Below are 17,651 nucleotides of genomic sequence, written 5' to 3'. Positions count from 1 at the left end.
ACCAGCAGTTTGCTGGAGATCAGGGGGTCAGCCCACCTCTCCCTCACTGCCTCAAGAAGTGCTGCCAGTGCCTCATCCTCAATTCTGCATCTCCTCTGCCTTGAAGCTCCGCTGTACAGCAAAACTGCAAAGTTCATCGTTCGCTGCGCTACTGCAGGGGATTGAATAGCTGTTAATAGGTGCTAGCCTTGCTGACTGCCCCTGCCACTCCACGGCCCACTGCATGGGTGCCACAGCACACAAGTATACCACCGCTCCTGAAATCGGTGGATGCTTAAAAATACAGGTAGACTACCTTTTATCCGAACTTCCGAAAACCGAAACCCTCTAAAAACCAAAGGCTTTTTCGTTCAGCGTAAGTCGTGCGCACGACATGACCAGAGTGGCGCACGACCCCGACCCCCGCCGATCCCCCCGCGGACCCCCGCCGACCCCGACCCCCGCCGACCCCCCCGCCGACCCCGACTCCCGCCGACCCCCCCGGCCGACCCACCCCCGACAAATTTCCCAGTCTTATAAAATACCTTCCGAAATCCGAAATTTTCCGAAAACCGAAACACGGCTGGTCCCGAGGTTTTCGGATAAAGGATAGTCTACCTGTACTAGGAAAGTTCATGCAACGGTCAAGTTAAACCTTTCATGAAGCTCAAACACCAATTTCTAGGCTAATATAGCTTGAGAGAGAAAGAGAGAGAGAGAAAGAGAGAAATAAAGTGATCCTTTGTTTACTATGAGCCTCTCAGAATAGCCCACTCTGCAATGAGCGATACCACTGGGGAAATGAGTCTGCCTGTCAGGAGCACATTTGTTGTATTCGAAGAACGGTGACTAAACTTCACTTGTATAAACCAGGGAGAGCATTCAACTGCACTCCATACAACTGGCAGGCTGGAGAATGGAGAGAGAACTTATCATCTTGGTGCTGCTGGTAGGGAGCCTCACCTGCTGGGAGCACACATTAATGGGCCAGAACTTCGGGTCCCCGCGGGTGAGTACGCGCTGGGTACTCACGCGTAGGCCCAACGAAAGTGCCGGTTTTGTGCATGCACTGCGCATGCGCGGGAAACCGGAACTTCCGTTCCCTTAAAGGAAGGGGTTCACAGGTCGAACGCGTGCGCCGGAGAGGCAGCGCGTACGCCTGGAGCTTCCGTTTTTTTTGCAGGTTTTGCCGGGAGAGTAAGTCTCCAGGAGCTACGCTTGTTAAAAGCAGGCCTTGCGACTGCTTTTTACAAGGTAAGTGGTGAATTGAGTTAAATTAAAACATTTTTTTCCACAGGTTTATTATTTTTAAATACTTTAAAGAAAGAAAGGTAAGTTTATTTTTAGCCTCGTTAGAAACTGTAATTAATTTTTTCAAAAATTTTAATTATTGTTTAAAATAGTTATTTTATGTAATTTAGTTATTTTAAAAATGTGATTTAAAAAAAATTTTATTTGAAGTTTTAGTGATGTTTTGGGGCTGAATTGTATTCATAGATTTGATAGGTCTGCCTGTCAAATCTATGAATACAGATTTTCTGCTGCCATTGGCTCTCCATGGCCCACGTGATCCCAGGGGACGCTTCGAACTAACTGCGCCCCTGGGATACGCAAGCACTGTGCGCCGACAGTTGGAGGAGGCCCAGGATCGGAATCCCACGCGGGCCCACAGCACAACGGCCAGCGCGCTAGGTAAGTGCAGGTCGGGGGCTTGCACCCACGGGAAGCCCCCGACCCGAATTTCTGGGCCAATACAAATCTGCGTATGGTCCTGTGCATGATTCTTGGACCATTCATTTAAAATGGATGGAAAATCATGCACAGTGCTCGCTGATAATTCCATCCTGCTCTTCCACCGAGCAAGACGCCCCCATCGGAAAATTATCCCTTACGTCTGTGTCAGAGAGCACGAGGTAAATTATAAGCGTACGTGCTCCCATCAAACAGCTTTGCACAATATAAAGAAAAGAACTTGCATTTCTATAGCACCTTTCACGACGTCAAGATGTCCCAAAGCCTTCTACAGCCAATAATGTACTTTTGAGGTGGAGTCGCTGTTGTAATGTAGGAAACGCGGCAGCCAATTTGTGCACAGCAAGGTGCCAGCAGTGAGATAAATGACCAAACAATCTATTGTAGTGATGTTGGTTGAGGAATAAATATTGGCTAGGACACTCCCTGCGCTTCTTTGAATAGTGCCGTGGCATCTTTTAGACCTGAGAAGACAGGCGGGGCCTCGATTTAACATCTCATCCGAAAGACGGCCCCTCTGACAGTGACCCCTCGTTCTAGATCCCCCCAGCCAGGGGAAACATCCTCCCTGCATCCAGTCTGTCTAGCCCAAAACTTCAAAACTAATTGTGAAATACTTTGTGACTTTTCCCAGAGATGTGAAAGGCACTATATAAGTGCAAGTCTTCCTATCTTTCAGTACCTTGATCTAAGGTCAGTCATATAACTAATATTTGTTCTAATACTAAGACAAGTGGCCAATGGAAACTAAGCTGTTACTTGAAGCAATGAATAAAAGCACAAGGATTCGTACCAAGGAATAAACTTTTACAGATCAATAACTAATTGTGTTTTTAGAGATGGGAATGTTGATTCTTCAACAGAAAGATGTTCTACATTTTGTTAAATCCCAGAATTTGCATCAGCTATGATAAAAAATTGACCCTTAGTGTTAGGGGGATTAAATACGTGGGGTTACGGGGATAGGGTGGGCTATGTGTCGGAGCAGGCTCGATGGGCCGAAATGGCCTCTATCTGCACTGTGGGGTTTCTGTGTGAGTCTGTGATTCTGTGAGTAAAGCCGAGAGCTTATTTTATCAAACGATTTATCATAGTTTCATCAATTTACTCTTGTAGGATTGTGATAACATTCCTGCACCACAACAAATTAGACAGACTTCATTGCCCAAGACTATACTAAAATTATAGGCACTTATTTCTATTACTTGCGTGCGGAGGCAAGTTGTTTCCATTCAATTGCATATTTTTCATTTGAACTTGTTCTTGATGTCAAGGTGACCTCAATAAATACAGTTCTCCAAGAGTGTTTGTGGCCAACCAAACTGATCAACATGCACACACAATGCCTTCTGAGCTCAATTTTAAAATATCTTTTCTGTAGGAAACTACATGTAGCAACCATAGGCAAGTGCATTAAAAGATGCGGGAAAGTAACAAAAATGAACTGTGACCATTTCTATCATTGCTGGTGTCAGAGTTCTCCCCCCATTCTAACTAATGTGTCTGCCATCGACAGGATTAAAGCACTTACTTATTAAGGTCCTGTTAAGGGCCTATCACGAGAAACTGCTGCAGGTTTCAGCATATAGACAAACGAGGGGTTTTGTGCTTGCACGCAGCATCCATTCCTGTAATAACAGAATGACTGACAGCTCGGCAGTATCTACACAATATGTCACAGGCGGATTCTTTGGGTCTCAGAGAATAGGCGATGGGCCTTTGCAGCTGTTTCACGGTATACTAGCCGCCTCAGAAAATGGTGGACGGAGAAGTTAAACTCGGCACAAGACTTCCCGCTGCCTGAACAAACCACCCCAGGGAGCAGCTGTACAGTAACAGAATCAACTATTAAGGCATCATGGAACTGCAATGTTTAAACTGAGTCGGGGCACCGTGAATTAGTTCTGGTACCTGATGCAGGGACAATACAACATCTGTGCAGCACTGCCAGTGGCAGTGAAGCCCATCTGACCCTCTATTAGGTATCCACAGGAGTGACTGCAGAGGTCAATCATTATGCCATCCAGCGCTTCATTATGGTAAAATGAAGCCCAGTTTTCTCCCATTCATTTCAGCAACCATCAGGAACAATGGAGACACCATATTCCTTACTTCTTGAAGACGCAGGCATCATTGACTATGTATGTAGCCATTCATATCCCTACCGACTATCCCAGGAAGGGCCGTTAGTCCATTAATGTACAAATACATAGAAGTTAAACATGGAAACAGGCCATTCAGCCCAACCAGTCTTTGTCGGTGTTTTCTTTCCACACAAGCAAATTCCCAGGATTGAGCTTTTCGAACCCTACATAAAAAAAACTGACTTAAAAGTTCCGAGGAGCCAAAAACTGAGAAAATTATTTTGCTGGTGGATCCACGTGAATAATTTATTGCTGTAAAATTCAAAACTCAGTATGTCAACACACAGTTGCTAAGTATGGTCGCCGAGTCCCCCACCATCAACATCCTGGGGGGTCACCATTGACCAGAAACTTAACTGGACCAGCCACATAAATACTGTGGCAACAAGAGCAGGTCAGAGGCTGGGTATTCTGCGGCGAGTGTCTCACCTCCTGACTCCCCAAAGCCTTTCCACCATCTACAAGGCACAAGTAAGGAGTGTGATGGAATACTCTCCACTTGCCTGGATGAGTGCAGCTCCAACTACACTCAAGAAGCTCGATACCATCTAGGACAAAGCAGCCCGCTTGATTGGCATCCCATCCACCACCTTAAACATTCACTCCCCCCACCGCCGGCGTACCGTGGCTGCAGTGTGTACCATCTACAAGATGCACTGCAGCAACTCGCCAAGGTTTCTTCGGCAGCACCTCCCAAACCCGCGAGCTCTACCACCTAGGACAAGGGCAGCAGGCACATGGGAACACCACCACCTCCAAGTTCCCCACCAAGTCACACACCATCCTGACTTGGAAGTATATCGCCGATCCTTCATCGTCGCTGGGTCAAAATCCCGGAACTCCCTCCCTAACAGCACTGTGGGAGTACCTTCACCACACGGACTGCAACGGTTCAAGAAGGTGGCTCACCACCACCTTCTCAAGGGCAACTAGGGATGGGCACTAAATGCTGGCCTTGCCAGCGACGTCCACATCCCAGGAACAAATAAAAAAAACCTGAATAAAAACCTGAAGATGTGCAGGTTTACTTAAGAGTTGGCACCAAGAGCTCTTGAAGTTTCTGAAATGTAACCAATGAAAATTTCTAACTTCTTTTCTCTAATTTTCTTTTCCAGTTGCCAAGTTAATGCAGTTTGTTGTGAACTACAAAAGGAGTACTTTCTGGTATGCAATTGTTGTAAAATAACAAGCTACTGCATGAAGAGTGTATCGTATTACAAACCAAAACTTCCTATTCACATCTATCAAAATCTTTGCTGTGTAAGTCCATAACAATTCCAAAACACATAGCAATCCCTTCCATCGAGACCACAGTATTCCCTTTCCTACCATTTCAGGCCTCTGCTTCCACCCACAGTTGCTGTGATGTGGCATACAGACAGCCCACATGCATTATTTATACAGGAGTTGCCACTTTAGAAGCATCAAAGCCAGGATGTGAAAATTTAATCCCAAGTGTATAAACATCAATACTCAACCGATACTAATTTATCCCAACTCGGGCGCCAATGGAGCCATGATCAAGCAAGTCTCTAACTCCAACTCCTGTTCAACAATTTGTTCTGAAAGTACTCCCCTTAGCATCTCTTGCTCCTTTAATTATCTATATACAAGAGTAAAAATATTCTGTATGCGCACATTTCCTCCCACAAACTTCACTTCCAGTGGTCACACTTTTTATATCAACATTGAAAATGCCTACATATTTAGTCATAATGCAAATTCCCTATGTAAACTTGTCCCAGCGATGCTGCAGCCACTACAATCCGGTAACATTGAATCCTCTGACACACCATCAGCAATGTCACACGTGTACTAGTGTAACAGAATTTAAAAAAAATGATTATAGGCCAAATGCATTGCACAGAAACCTACCCAAGGCAGTATAAGGTCCAAAGTCTGATGCGACACAATATCCCAGAATCCATTATATGCAGCGACATCAAGATGCAGGTAACTCACTCACACAACTCAACTCTCAAATTGGGAGACAATGCTCTGGTAGCCAAGTCAAGCTTAACACCCGCCAGATTAAACTGGCCATAAAACTCTGAACTCCACTGCATATGCGCGTACGCAACATGATACAGCATGTGGGTTTCTGCGCAGGAGCAGTACGGTTTGGGCTTTGCAGAACGCCAGAACACCCACCGTGACAGGACACTATATCCTGGAGAAACCAAGACACATCTCACAATGTCACCGACTCACTTTGCCAGGGAAGTACATCACCAGCAGGAGAAACATCGCACTTTATTACTCAATGGTCTGATTCTGATTTGATAATGGTCAACAATGGTATTGATGAAAAATGACAACTGTAAACAGTTATATTAATGAGACAAGCAATTACTGCTGCATGTTTGAACAACTGAATCAGAATCGACACTGTAATTTTTATTTACTAATTTAACAATCTAGAAATAAATGCGAATTAACTCAAAATAAGAAACAGCATCCAGATAAGTATACAAAAATAAAGGGAAAACTATTTAACGCAGTTCAGTTATTTCTTCACCAATTTGTACTCAAGTTCTTCTCGGAATATACAGAATCATTTACCTTGTTTGAGGGCTTGGGTTTGGGCAGGCAGTGAATCAAATCTTCTGCTTCGAACACACATGAGCTTCTCAACCCGCTCTGCAGCAATATCCAAAGGGCTGGGCAGCTTGTTACAAACCATTGCTGTTGTACGTTGTCAAGGAATTCCAAAGTGTACCAATGGATTCATCTGGATGGTTCCTCATCCAAGAGACAGATTAACCATTTCACATTCTACCATAATCCATAACAATCGTTTTAGGTTGGCAGGACAGACCATCACTCTACCGTTCCACTTTATTCTCAATGGCGCCTTAAATGTTGGAAGCAAATCAGTATCTCGTGTTATGTGCAAGGATGCAAATCGTCCACGACAGTTAATTATTTGACATTTGACTATTATTTATCCATTATAACATACTTTCCTAGCATAAATACAAGTTTATTTCTGTAGTTTTATGGGTCCTTTGAATGAAGTCATTGTTTTCTACTGTGTCCTTGAATTGTCCACATATTTCCCCCAATCAGAGGGTAGGCACACTTAATTTTGTTGTAGCAAAATCTTATAGGTCTGGAGTATAATCATGCTTTTTATATTTTTAAAGCTGTCTTTGCTAGCTCACATTTCGAGCCATAAACCATCCAATGAAATGTTCTCACAAAAATTGATGTGCCCATTTCTGGTGATCATATAGCTTAGTGCCAGACCGTCCGATTCATTTGACCACTTTTCCTGTCTCTTGACTGCATAACTGGTAGTTTATCAGACAGTGCTTAAGCCTTTGGCTTAAGCACCTTGAGTATTGTGTGCAGTTTTGGTTACCTTACCTGAGGAAGGACGTTCTTGCCATGGAGGGAGTGCAGCGAAGATTCACCAAGCTGATACCTGGGATGGCAGGAATGACTTATGAGGAGAGATTGTGTCGATTGGGCTTATACTCACTGGAGTTTAGAAGATTGAAAGGGGATCTCATCGAAACCTATAAAATTCTGTCAGGTCTGGACAGACTAGGTGCAGGAAGGATGTTTCTGATGGCCGGGGAGTCCAGAACCAGGGGTCATAGTCTAAGGATAAGGGGTAAGCCATTTAGGACTGAAATGAGGAGGAATTTCTTCACCCAGAGTGTGGTGAACCTGTGGAATTCTCTGCCACAGAGGGCGGTGGAGGCCAGTTCATTAAATATATTCAAGAAAGGGTTGGATATATTTCTTGAGGCTAAAGGGATCAAGGGATATGGGGAGAAGGCAGGGACAGGGTACTGAATTTGGATGATCAGCCATGATCTCATTGAATGGCGGAGCAGGCTCGAGGGGCCGAATGGCCTACTCCTGCTCCTATCTTCTATGTTTCTATTCGGTGTGACTGGTGTAACATTGCTGTGTTAACAACTCCCATTCTGCTCGAAAGGTGTGACAATTGTCCTGAGCTTGCTGATTTTCAAACAATAGAATCAGACACCTGTCAGTCCTTGCCCATTCCTACTTTAACAGGCCCTTTTATGGCACTGCTGAATAAAATCGCGTCCTTCTCCCGTCCATCAAAGAGATGAGCTTGTTGGGCCTAATCAGGTTGGGCACACATAAGGTACGGTTCAGGTATGGTAGTGGTTATGTTATTGGACTAGTAAGCCAGAGGCCTAGACTAATGATCTAGGGAAACATGAGTTCAAATCCCATCACGGCAGCTGGGGGAATTTAAATTTAGTTGATTAATTTTTTTAAAATCTGGAATAAAAAGCTGGTAATGGTGACCATGAAAACCCATGATTTTGTAAAAACCCATCTGGTTCACTAATGTCCTTTAGGGAAGGAAATCTGCCGTCCTTACCCGGTCTGGCCTATATGTGACTCCAGACCCACAGCAATGTGGTTGACTCTTAACTGCCCTCTGAAATGCTGTTCCTAGCTCAGCACTTCGACCCAAAACAATCCAATTTACCTCCTGCGCCTTTTAAAAGCAGTTATGGATTCTGCTTCCACCACTGTTCTGATGGGGTATTTCAAGTTCTAACAATTTTGCATGAAAATTCTCCTAACCACTCCCTTCAATCTTCATTCCTCTGGTTTAACCTTAAATTTATGACCTTCGGCTATGGACTCACTGATCAGTAGAAATAGTTTTTTCTGATTTACTTTATTAAAACCTCTCATAACTTCTATGAGATCTCTTCAACCTTGTTTCAATGAAGAGCCCTAGTTTCTCTAGCCTCTCCTCAGAACTAAAATCCCTCAGCCCTGGGATCATCTCAGTAAGTCTCTTCTGCACCCTCTCCATGGCCGACATCCTGCTTAAAGTAAGACACAACAATATTCTAACTGCGACCAAACCAATGATTTGTATAGGTTTAACATGACTTCTTGGCTCTTGTATTCTACGCCCCTATTTATAAAACCTAGGATTCCATTTTTTATTCACAGCTTTATCAACCTGCCGTCCCATTTTTCAAGATGTGTAATGAACCCCCGCAGAGTCTCTTTGCTCCTCTGCCGCTTTCAAAGTTTTACCATTTAGTATATATATCCTTCCCTTATTCTTCCTCCCATTAAATTTAACCTGACATCAATCTGCCCAATTTACTAACTTCCTAGAATTGCTATGTCCTCCTGAAGTCACTTAGTCCTCGTCACAATAAGCCAAGCTTCCTCACTTTTGTGCCGTCTGCAAATTTTCATATTGAATCCCCATTCCCAAGTCCAGATCATTTACATATATCAAGAGGAGCAATGGGCTGAACACTGACCCCTGGGGGACACAACCACAATCCTCCATGTCCAGAAACATCCATTAACCCCTACTTTGTTCTCTGACCTTTAACCAACTTCCTATCTATGCTACCACATTCCCTTCAATATCACGTGGTTTTAATTTGATCAACAAGCCTTTTATCCAGAACTTTATCAAGCACCGTTTGAAAATCCATATAGACAACATCCATTGCATTTCCCCTTTCAATATATTCAATTATTTTTAGTTTAAACCCAAAACATCCTGGATAATTTTTTTCTTTAACATCAACAGGATTAAGTTTCCTTATTCAAACCCCTCACACAGAAAATACAGACCAGATAAGGAGCGATTGACCAACCAAGTTATACAGTAAAACATACCACCTTTCTGGACTAGTACAGACTAAGATGATCACACCGTCTTGCACCTAGGGTGTTTGTGCATCACAAGATTGACGGATACTCACCCTCACATTCCAAAGCAGCAAATGGCCACGCCCCAGCACATCATGTTGAATTACGGCCTGCCCCATTGCCCTATCCTACCGAGCAGTACCAATCACAACATAATACTATGTCATCTTAGAATCCAAAATGTCCAGAAGGCAGCTACAGCTTCCTTTCAAATCAAGTATGGGTTAGCATAAACCGAGTCTAACAGTTAACTCAGACATGTTAACCCAGGCTTGTTGCAGCCATACTACCCAAAGAAGACACTTTTTGAAACACGCTGGGGGGCAATAGAAGGCCATTGTATGATCATTTACATCCAAAACCCAAAAGATTTTGAATCCATCACCCGACCACAGCACATGAATGATACAAGGAAGCATAACCATCTTCAATTTTAGTTGCCTTAGGGGCTGATTTTATTTCTGAACTATGAAATATGATGGAGCGCTCCCAATTCGCTTGGCACAGTGAAGTAATGGAAGCAGAAACTCCTACGTTCACTCACAGGATGGAACAAAGCCAGTGAAGTAGAAGAGCAAAAACAGTCGCACATGCTCGACAGCTTGGCAATTTCTAAGTTTCAGATCCCAGACTTTCTGTCATTTTGAATAATCAAGGTGATCTTGATTTACTGATGCAATAGCAAAATACTGCGGATGCTGGAAATCCGAAAAAACAACAGAAAACGCTGGAAAAACTCAGCAGGTCAGGCAACATCCGTGGAGAGAGAAATAGAGTCAACGTTTCGGGTCGAAACCCTTCTACAGAATATAGAGAACTCTACAGAGTTCTGTAGAAGGGTTTCGACCCGAAACGTTGACTCTATTTCTCTCTCCACGGATGTTGCCTGGCCTGCTGAGTTTTTCCAGCGTTTTCTGTTGATTTACTGATGGTTATTTTAAAATGTTGATCTCCTTTACAATGGATGCCATTTGTCATACTCATTTATGCAAATATAATCATTAATTTAATTAATATGCATGAGACAAGGCTTAAGTGGAAATTAGTTCTCTTGACATTACACAGGTCCCTCCCCCTTTTGTGTTGGTTTTGGAAGTTAAGTATTTTCTTCTTCCCAGCCCCCTTGCCAAACCCTACCGAGGGGTGGTCAAGGAATTAGGCAACTTACCGGCAGGATTCTTTCAATGCCATTCTTTAACCATTCACTGGAGCTCAAAGCAACAAAACTGAGGTATTAGTTCAATGGCGTTTCAATGGACTACATCACATTCTCGTCTCCCTACTTGTAAAACTGAAGCTTGATAGTTTTCTAGTTTATATGCTAAATTTATTAAAGGCGATACTTCGATTAGCTTACCATTGTTTAGGTTATACAGATGAATTCAACAGCAGTCATAATCACAATCACTAATAGTTTGGACAATCAAGCATTAGTATTGTTAAACATTAAAATCCAAAAAAAATTAAACCACATAATTAAAGGATACACAACACAGCCTGGGAGATGGGAAGCCACTGAGTACAAATGGCATTAAGGTGCACTTTAGGATCCGTGTGACGCGAATCACGAGGTAGAATGGTTAGACCCAATGAATTTACTATCTTATCAATCTTCTCCTTGTCCCTAGAAACCAAGACAAAAGGTTACTAGTTCTTCACACATACACAAGATATCCACATTCATTCCTTAAAGGCATATTCAAGGGGAGGCTCATAAAAATTCTCATCTTGGGGAACGCGTAAAACTATGGCTGTTCAGAGGGCAGTATACACTTACAACAAAAAAGGGCTGTTTGCATTTCATGCTTAGCTCAGTGCTGAAGTCAGGGTATTGCTGTTTTTGGCATCCAGTAGTCCCACATCATTGAGCAAATGAGCAGAGTACACTGTCATGGTCACTGGAGAATTATACAATTAAATAACTTCAGGTAGGTTTAGATTTGATTGTTGCCCTTAGCAAATGCCAGATTGTAGAAAAAGGCTCCAAAATATAATTCCTGTAAGTATTGTCTGGAATATATTCATTTAGTAGATTAGGCCTATATTCTCTAGAGTTTAGAAGAATGAGAGGTGATCGCATTGAAACATACAAAATTCTTACAGGGCTTGACAGGGTAGATGCAGGGAGGATGTTTCCCCTGGCTGGGGAGTCTAGAACCAGGGGTCACAGTCTCAGGATAAGGGGTCGGCCATTTAGGCTGAGATGAGGAGAAATTTTCACTCGGAGGGTGGTGAACCTTTGGAATTCTCTACCCTAGAGGGCTGTGGAGGCTCAGTTGTTGAGTATATTCAAGACAGAGAGCGATAGATTTTTGGATATTAAGGGAATCAAGGGATATGGGGATAGTGCAGGAAAGTGGAGTTGAGGTATTGAATGGCGGAGCAGGCTCGAGGGGCCAAATGGCCTACTCCTGCTTCGATTTCTTATGTTCTTAATGATCACATAAGACAGTACTGCAGTGCCACTGCCAAACAAAGAACGTCAAGTTTTCACTCCGTACTAATAGATTTTCCATTTTACTGCTCATGGGTAGCCTGAAACACGAAGTGTAGGCTTTGATGTTTACTGCAGTCTTGCAGCTGCATAACTGTGACAGCGGTCCTCCCCTCACTATAACATGACAAATTTACTGAAGTAGTATTCTGCATGACTGACTAAGGTTAAAAATATTACATACTACACTAACTAACAATGAAAGATACAGGCATCACAGATATATCTCATGTTCTTTTATCAGTAAAATAATATTTATCCACCACTTTACAAAACTTGCAAGTAATTTTGTCCACAAAAACCTCTCATTTCTAGTTATTGACATTATAAAGTATGCATTTTCCCCCCACTCTTCCTCCCATGGTGGATTTGCAGTATTAGTTTCATATTCAAATACATGACCAGCTCCTTCCCTTAAACATTTGTCATGGTCCAGGCCTGGCTGATGTCTCCAGCCACAATTTCTGAGGACAGCATCAAATCTTCTCAAACATTCCCCTCTGGGTAAGTTTTCCTCAGCAACATAAAAATAATCACCCTCAGTCGTTGACTCAAGATTTCTAATTAATGGCTTAAACTATAGGCCCAGGAATGAATGACTTGAGTTCTGTATCTTCAAAGTTAAAATTCACAAACAAAACAAAATTTTACTTATTAAAAAAGTCCCACAAATAGAGCAAAGCACCTTGCGAGCCTCTGAACACCCTTTATCCTTTGCCATTATTAAAGCTGAAGATACACAGTAAGATGGTAGTCTAGATGTGCCACTTAGAGATAGGTATCTGGTATTTAGCAGTACTGGGAGGGAGGGGCAGGGGTTTGGAAACATGGGTGTGGGAATCTTCTGACCTGGTATCACTGTGGAGGGAGAACCTGATGTTTGGGAGAACTGGGGGATCAAATGTGGGATTTGGTTCACTGGCGTGTACCTGGGGCCTATCAGTGAGGGAAGGGGTTGGGTTGCCAACCGTCCATGATTGTCCCGGGCTCCAGGAATTCAAGATTAATGTCCTGGATACTGCAACGAGCAATCCGGAAGAAAAACAATAGGGCAGACTTAAAAATAATACATTTTTTGATTAATAAATAAATGTGTTCAGTTATTAAAATATTGTAGATGGGGGAGAAAAAGGCTGTTTGACTGGCCATGGCGGATTAGAGGCAGCAGGTCATGTGATGAAACCTCTAGGGATACGTCCAATCAGAATGGGCAACCCTAGGGAGGGGAGCACATAGGCCTCGCAGAACTGGAGGGTGGTTGGGGGGGGGGGGGGGGGGGGTGGAGAAGGTCCGGCAACACTGGTATCAATGTTTTTAAAAGATCTCTACAAACATTCGATTTGGTGCTTCACTAACTAAATGCGACTGATGCATCCCAGAAAAGTGTTCACACTGCACACTTTTTTTAAATTTGTTTTTATGGGATGTGGGCGTCGCTGGCAAGGCCAGCATTTATTGCCCATCCCTAATTTCCCTCGGAAAATGCTAGAATCTATTATAAAAGATGTAACAGCAGAGCACTTGGTAAGCAGTGACAGGATCGGACAAAGTCAACATGGATTTACAAAAGGTAAATCATGCTTGACTAATCTACTGGAATTTTTTGAGGATGTAACTGGTAAAATAGATAAGGGAGAACCAGTGGATGTGGTGTATTTGAACTTTCAGAAGGCTTTCGATAAGGTCCCACATAAGAGATTAGCGTGCAAAATTAAGGCACATGGGATTGGGGGCAAGGTATTGACTTGGATAGAGAACTGGTTGGCGGACAGAAGGCAGAGAGTTGGAATAAACGGGTCGTTTTCCGAGTGGCAGGCAGTGACTAGTGGGGTACCGCAAGGATCGGTCCTAGGACCCCAGCTGTTCACAATATATATTAATGATCTGGACGAGGGAATTGGATGTAATATCTCCAAATTTGCAGACGACACAAAGCTGGGTGGGAGGGTAAGCTGTGAGGAGGATGTCGAGAAACTCCAGTACGATTTGGACAGATTGGGTGATTGGGCAGAAACATGGCAAATGCACTATAATGTGGATAAATGTGAGGTTATCCACTTTGGTGGCAAAAACAGGAAGGCAGATTATTATTTGAATGGCAATAGATTGGGAGAAGGGGAAGTGCAAAGAGACCTGGGTGTTCTTGTGCACCAGTCGCTGAAGGTAAGCATGCAGGTGCAGCAGGCGGTTAAGAAGGCAAATGGTATGTTGGCCTTCGTAGCAAGAGGGTTCGAGTACAGGAATAAGGGTGTCTTGCTACAGCTGTACAGGGCCTTGGTGAGACCGCACCTTGAGTATTGTGTGCAGTTTTGGTCGCCTTACCTGAGGAAGGACGTTCTTGCCATGGAAGGAGTACAGCAAAGATTCACCAGGCTGATACCTGGGATGGCAGGAATGACGTATGAGGAGAGATTGTGTCGATTGGGCTTATACTCACTGGAGTTTAGAAGATTGAGAGGGGATCTCATCGAAACCTATAAAATTCTGTCAGGCCTGGACAGACTAGAGGCAGGAAGGATGTTTATGATGGCCGGGGAGTCCAGAACCAGGGGTCATAGTCTAAGGATAAGGTGTAAGCCATTTAGGACTGAAATGAGGAGGAATTTCTTCACCCAGAGAGTGGTGAACCTGTGGAATTCTCTGCCACAGAGGGCGGTGGAGGCCAGTTCATTAAATATATTCAAAAAGGAGTTGAATATATTTCTTAAGGCTAAAGGGATCAAGGGACATGGGGAGAAGGCAGGGACAGGGTACTGAATTTGGATGATCAGCCATGATCTCATTGAATGGCGGAGCAGGCTCGAAGGGCCGAATGGCCTACTCCTGCTCCTATCTTCTATGTTTCTATGTTTCTTGAACCGCTGCAGTCCGTGTGGTGAAGGTACTCCCACAGTGCTGTTAGGGAGGGAGTTCCAGGATTTTGACCCAGCGACGATATACTTCTAAGTCAGGATGGTGTGTGACTTGGAGGGAAACATGGAGGTTGTGGTGTTCCCATGCACCTGCTGCCCTTGTCCTTCTAGGTGGAAGAGGTTGCGGGTTTGGGAGGTGCTGCCGAAGAAGCCTTGGCGAGTTGCTGCAGTGCATCTTGTAGATGGTGCACACTGCAGCCACGGTGCGCCGGTGGAGGGTGTGAATGTTTAAGGTGGCACATGCTCAGACTGTAGAATCTGCCTTCAGCTCAGAGTCACAGGTATCGGCCAAACAAAACCAAGTCAAAGCCCAGGCTTTAGGAGCAGGCTGATGCCTTGAAGTAAACGTTTTAAGGACGGTATTGTATTGACAGATAAAAGAGAAATTCCAATGGCCACACTGTCTAAACATTTTAAATTGAACAGGTGTGGAAAGGATGCATCTAGGCACACATGCACTGCATCGCCCCTGAAAGGTTTCACCCAGGCAGTGTAAACAGGGTACTGCTTGGGTCAAACCCAAACTTTGCAAACACACTCAAGAGCACATTTTTGTTGCAGCAGTTGGCAGCTTTTCCCAAACTAAACCTAATAATAGAGAATCATTTGAAAGGTTCACAAAATCCTGCTAGCACAAGAATACACAGACGTTCACGGTCATGGTCATTCGCTTTGGATTAGTCTGGACAATGATTCAGAGGCACCCGAACCAGAACAAAATTACCAGCCAGCAATAACTTCTTTTCTGATTTGGCATCTCTGCATCAACCTCTTGGCCCATCTAAAGTGCTACCTTTATACAAACAAATGGAGTTGCTCGGTGATACATGCAGGCAGACCATGACACGTGTTTTCAAAGTGGCTTCAGGTGCAGCCCTAGAATCTCAATATTGAGCTTCTTATGATCATTGGGGAGGTATTAATAATGATCTAAAATCTCAAGACACCGCTCATGAGTAAATACACTACCTCCTATTTACAGCAGTAACTGGCCCAGAAATTCGGGTGTCCACGGGTGAGTACGCACGGGGTACTCACCCATAAGCCCAATGGAAGTGCCGGTTTCCTGCATGCACTGCGCATGCGTGGGAAACCGGCACTTCCGTTCCCCTGAAAGAAGGGGATCAGAGGTGGTACGCGTGCGCAGGAGAGGCAGCGCGTGCGCATCGAACTTACGTTTGTTTTGCAGGTTTTCCCGGGAGGGTAAGTCTCCAGAAGTTAGACATGTAAAAAGCAGTCGCAAGGCCTGCTTTTTACAAGGTAAGTGGTGAATTAATTAAAATGAAAACATTTTTTCCACAGGTTTATTATTTTTAAATACTTTAAAGAAAGGTAAGTTTATTTTTAGCCCCGTTAGAAAATGTAATAAATTTTTTCAAAAATTTAAATTACAGGAAACTTTCGTTTATCCGGAGGTTAAATGTCCGGAAAGCTCTATCCACCGGCAAAATTCTGGAGTCGGTTCAGATAAGTTTTTTTTCTTTTCGTTGCTTTTTTTCTCCAGTCGTGGCTCTGCAAGGTCTGGCTGAAGCTGTTGCTTAGCTACAGAGACGCTTGCAAGCTGCAGCCGACTGTTTTGAAGTTGTTAGGGTTTGTTGCTTCACATGGAACTCAGAAGCTCCGTATGTTTTAACATTAGCGCTGGTTTCTACGGCAGTTTTGATGGGACAGCACCTGCTCGGTCCCGTCAGTGCCGGATACCAGAAAGTTTCCTGTATTGTTTAAAATAGTTATTTCATGTAATTTATAGTTTATTTTAAAAATGTGATTTTTAAAAAAAAAAATTATTTGAAGATTTAGTGATGTTTTGGGGCTTATAGTATTTATAGGTTCGACAGGTCTTCCTGTCAAACTTATGAATGAAGCATTCCCTGCTACCATTGGCTCTCCATGGCCCACGTGATCCCAGGGGACGCATCGAACTAACTGCGCCCCTGGGATACGCAAGCACTGCGCGCCGGCAGTTGGAGGAGGCCCAGGATCGGAATCCCACGCGGGCCCACAGCTCAACGGCCGGCGCGCAAGGTAAGTGCAGGTCGGGGGCTTGCACCAGCGGGAAGCCCCTGACCCGAATTTCTGGGCCAATATGTTCTAGTCCAGGGCTAAATAGGAGGCATCTGACTCTCTCCTTATCTATCATATAGCAAGTAACTTCTAACTAGTTCACCAGAACTTTTTCTCACGGGGCCTTTGGTGCTTGATTCACTTGATCATTTGTGCAAATCTCCTGGGTTGGGGGCAGGGGGAGGAATAAGCCTCCTACACTGACAAGACGGAATACCGGATTTTCTGCCCGCAATTTTACTAGGCATATGCATGTCATCCTATAGTATATACCTAACAGCCCGTCATGATAATGTCTTTCTCACTACTTCCCCAATGACCTTCCAAATTCAGGAAGAATTGACAAGCACAGGCTCACATCCAGCCACTACATGGATCTCAAACATGCCGCACCACTAGACCGCAAATGTAACCCTGCTAATTAAGAAAGGAGGGAGAGAAAACGGGGAACTACAGACCTGTTAGCCTCACATCCGTAGTTGGGAAAATGCTGGAATCTATTATAAAGGATGCAATAACTGGGCACTTAGAAACTAATAGTAAGATTGGGCAGAGTCAACATGGATTTATGAAAGGGAAATCCTGTTTGACAAACCTATTGGAGTTCTTTGAGGATGTAACTAG

The 17,651-nt window shown here is 43.8% G+C and overlaps 1 protein-coding gene across 4 annotated transcripts in view; it reads right to left on the bottom strand.

The window, feature by feature from the left end:
• Positions 1-17,651, bottom strand: part of efl1 (elongation factor like GTPase 1) — a 369,111-nt gene that overhangs the window by 280,791 nt on the left and 70,669 nt on the right. For all 4 annotated transcript variants that reach the window (XM_085968866.1, XM_085968864.1, XM_085968867.1 and 1 more), the window contains exons 10-11: positions 11,045-11,181; positions 6,438-6,560 (exon numbers count right to left, since the gene is read on the bottom strand). In XM_085968866.1, the coding sequence (XP_085824992.1) occupies positions 6,438-6,560; positions 11,045-11,181 (260 nt within the window). The remainder of the gene's footprint in view (positions 1-6,437; positions 6,561-11,044; positions 11,182-17,651) is intronic.

Source organism: Somniosus microcephalus, chromosome 27 (genome assembly GCF_052327205.1).
Source record: "Somniosus microcephalus isolate GS21.2 chromosome 27, FLI_Smic_1.0, whole genome shotgun sequence".
NCBI lineage: Eukaryota > Metazoa > Chordata > Chondrichthyes > Squaliformes > Somniosidae > Somniosus > Somniosus microcephalus.
Note: the sequence above shows the minus strand (reverse complement) of the source record. Positions and strands in the feature narration are given on the sequence as shown.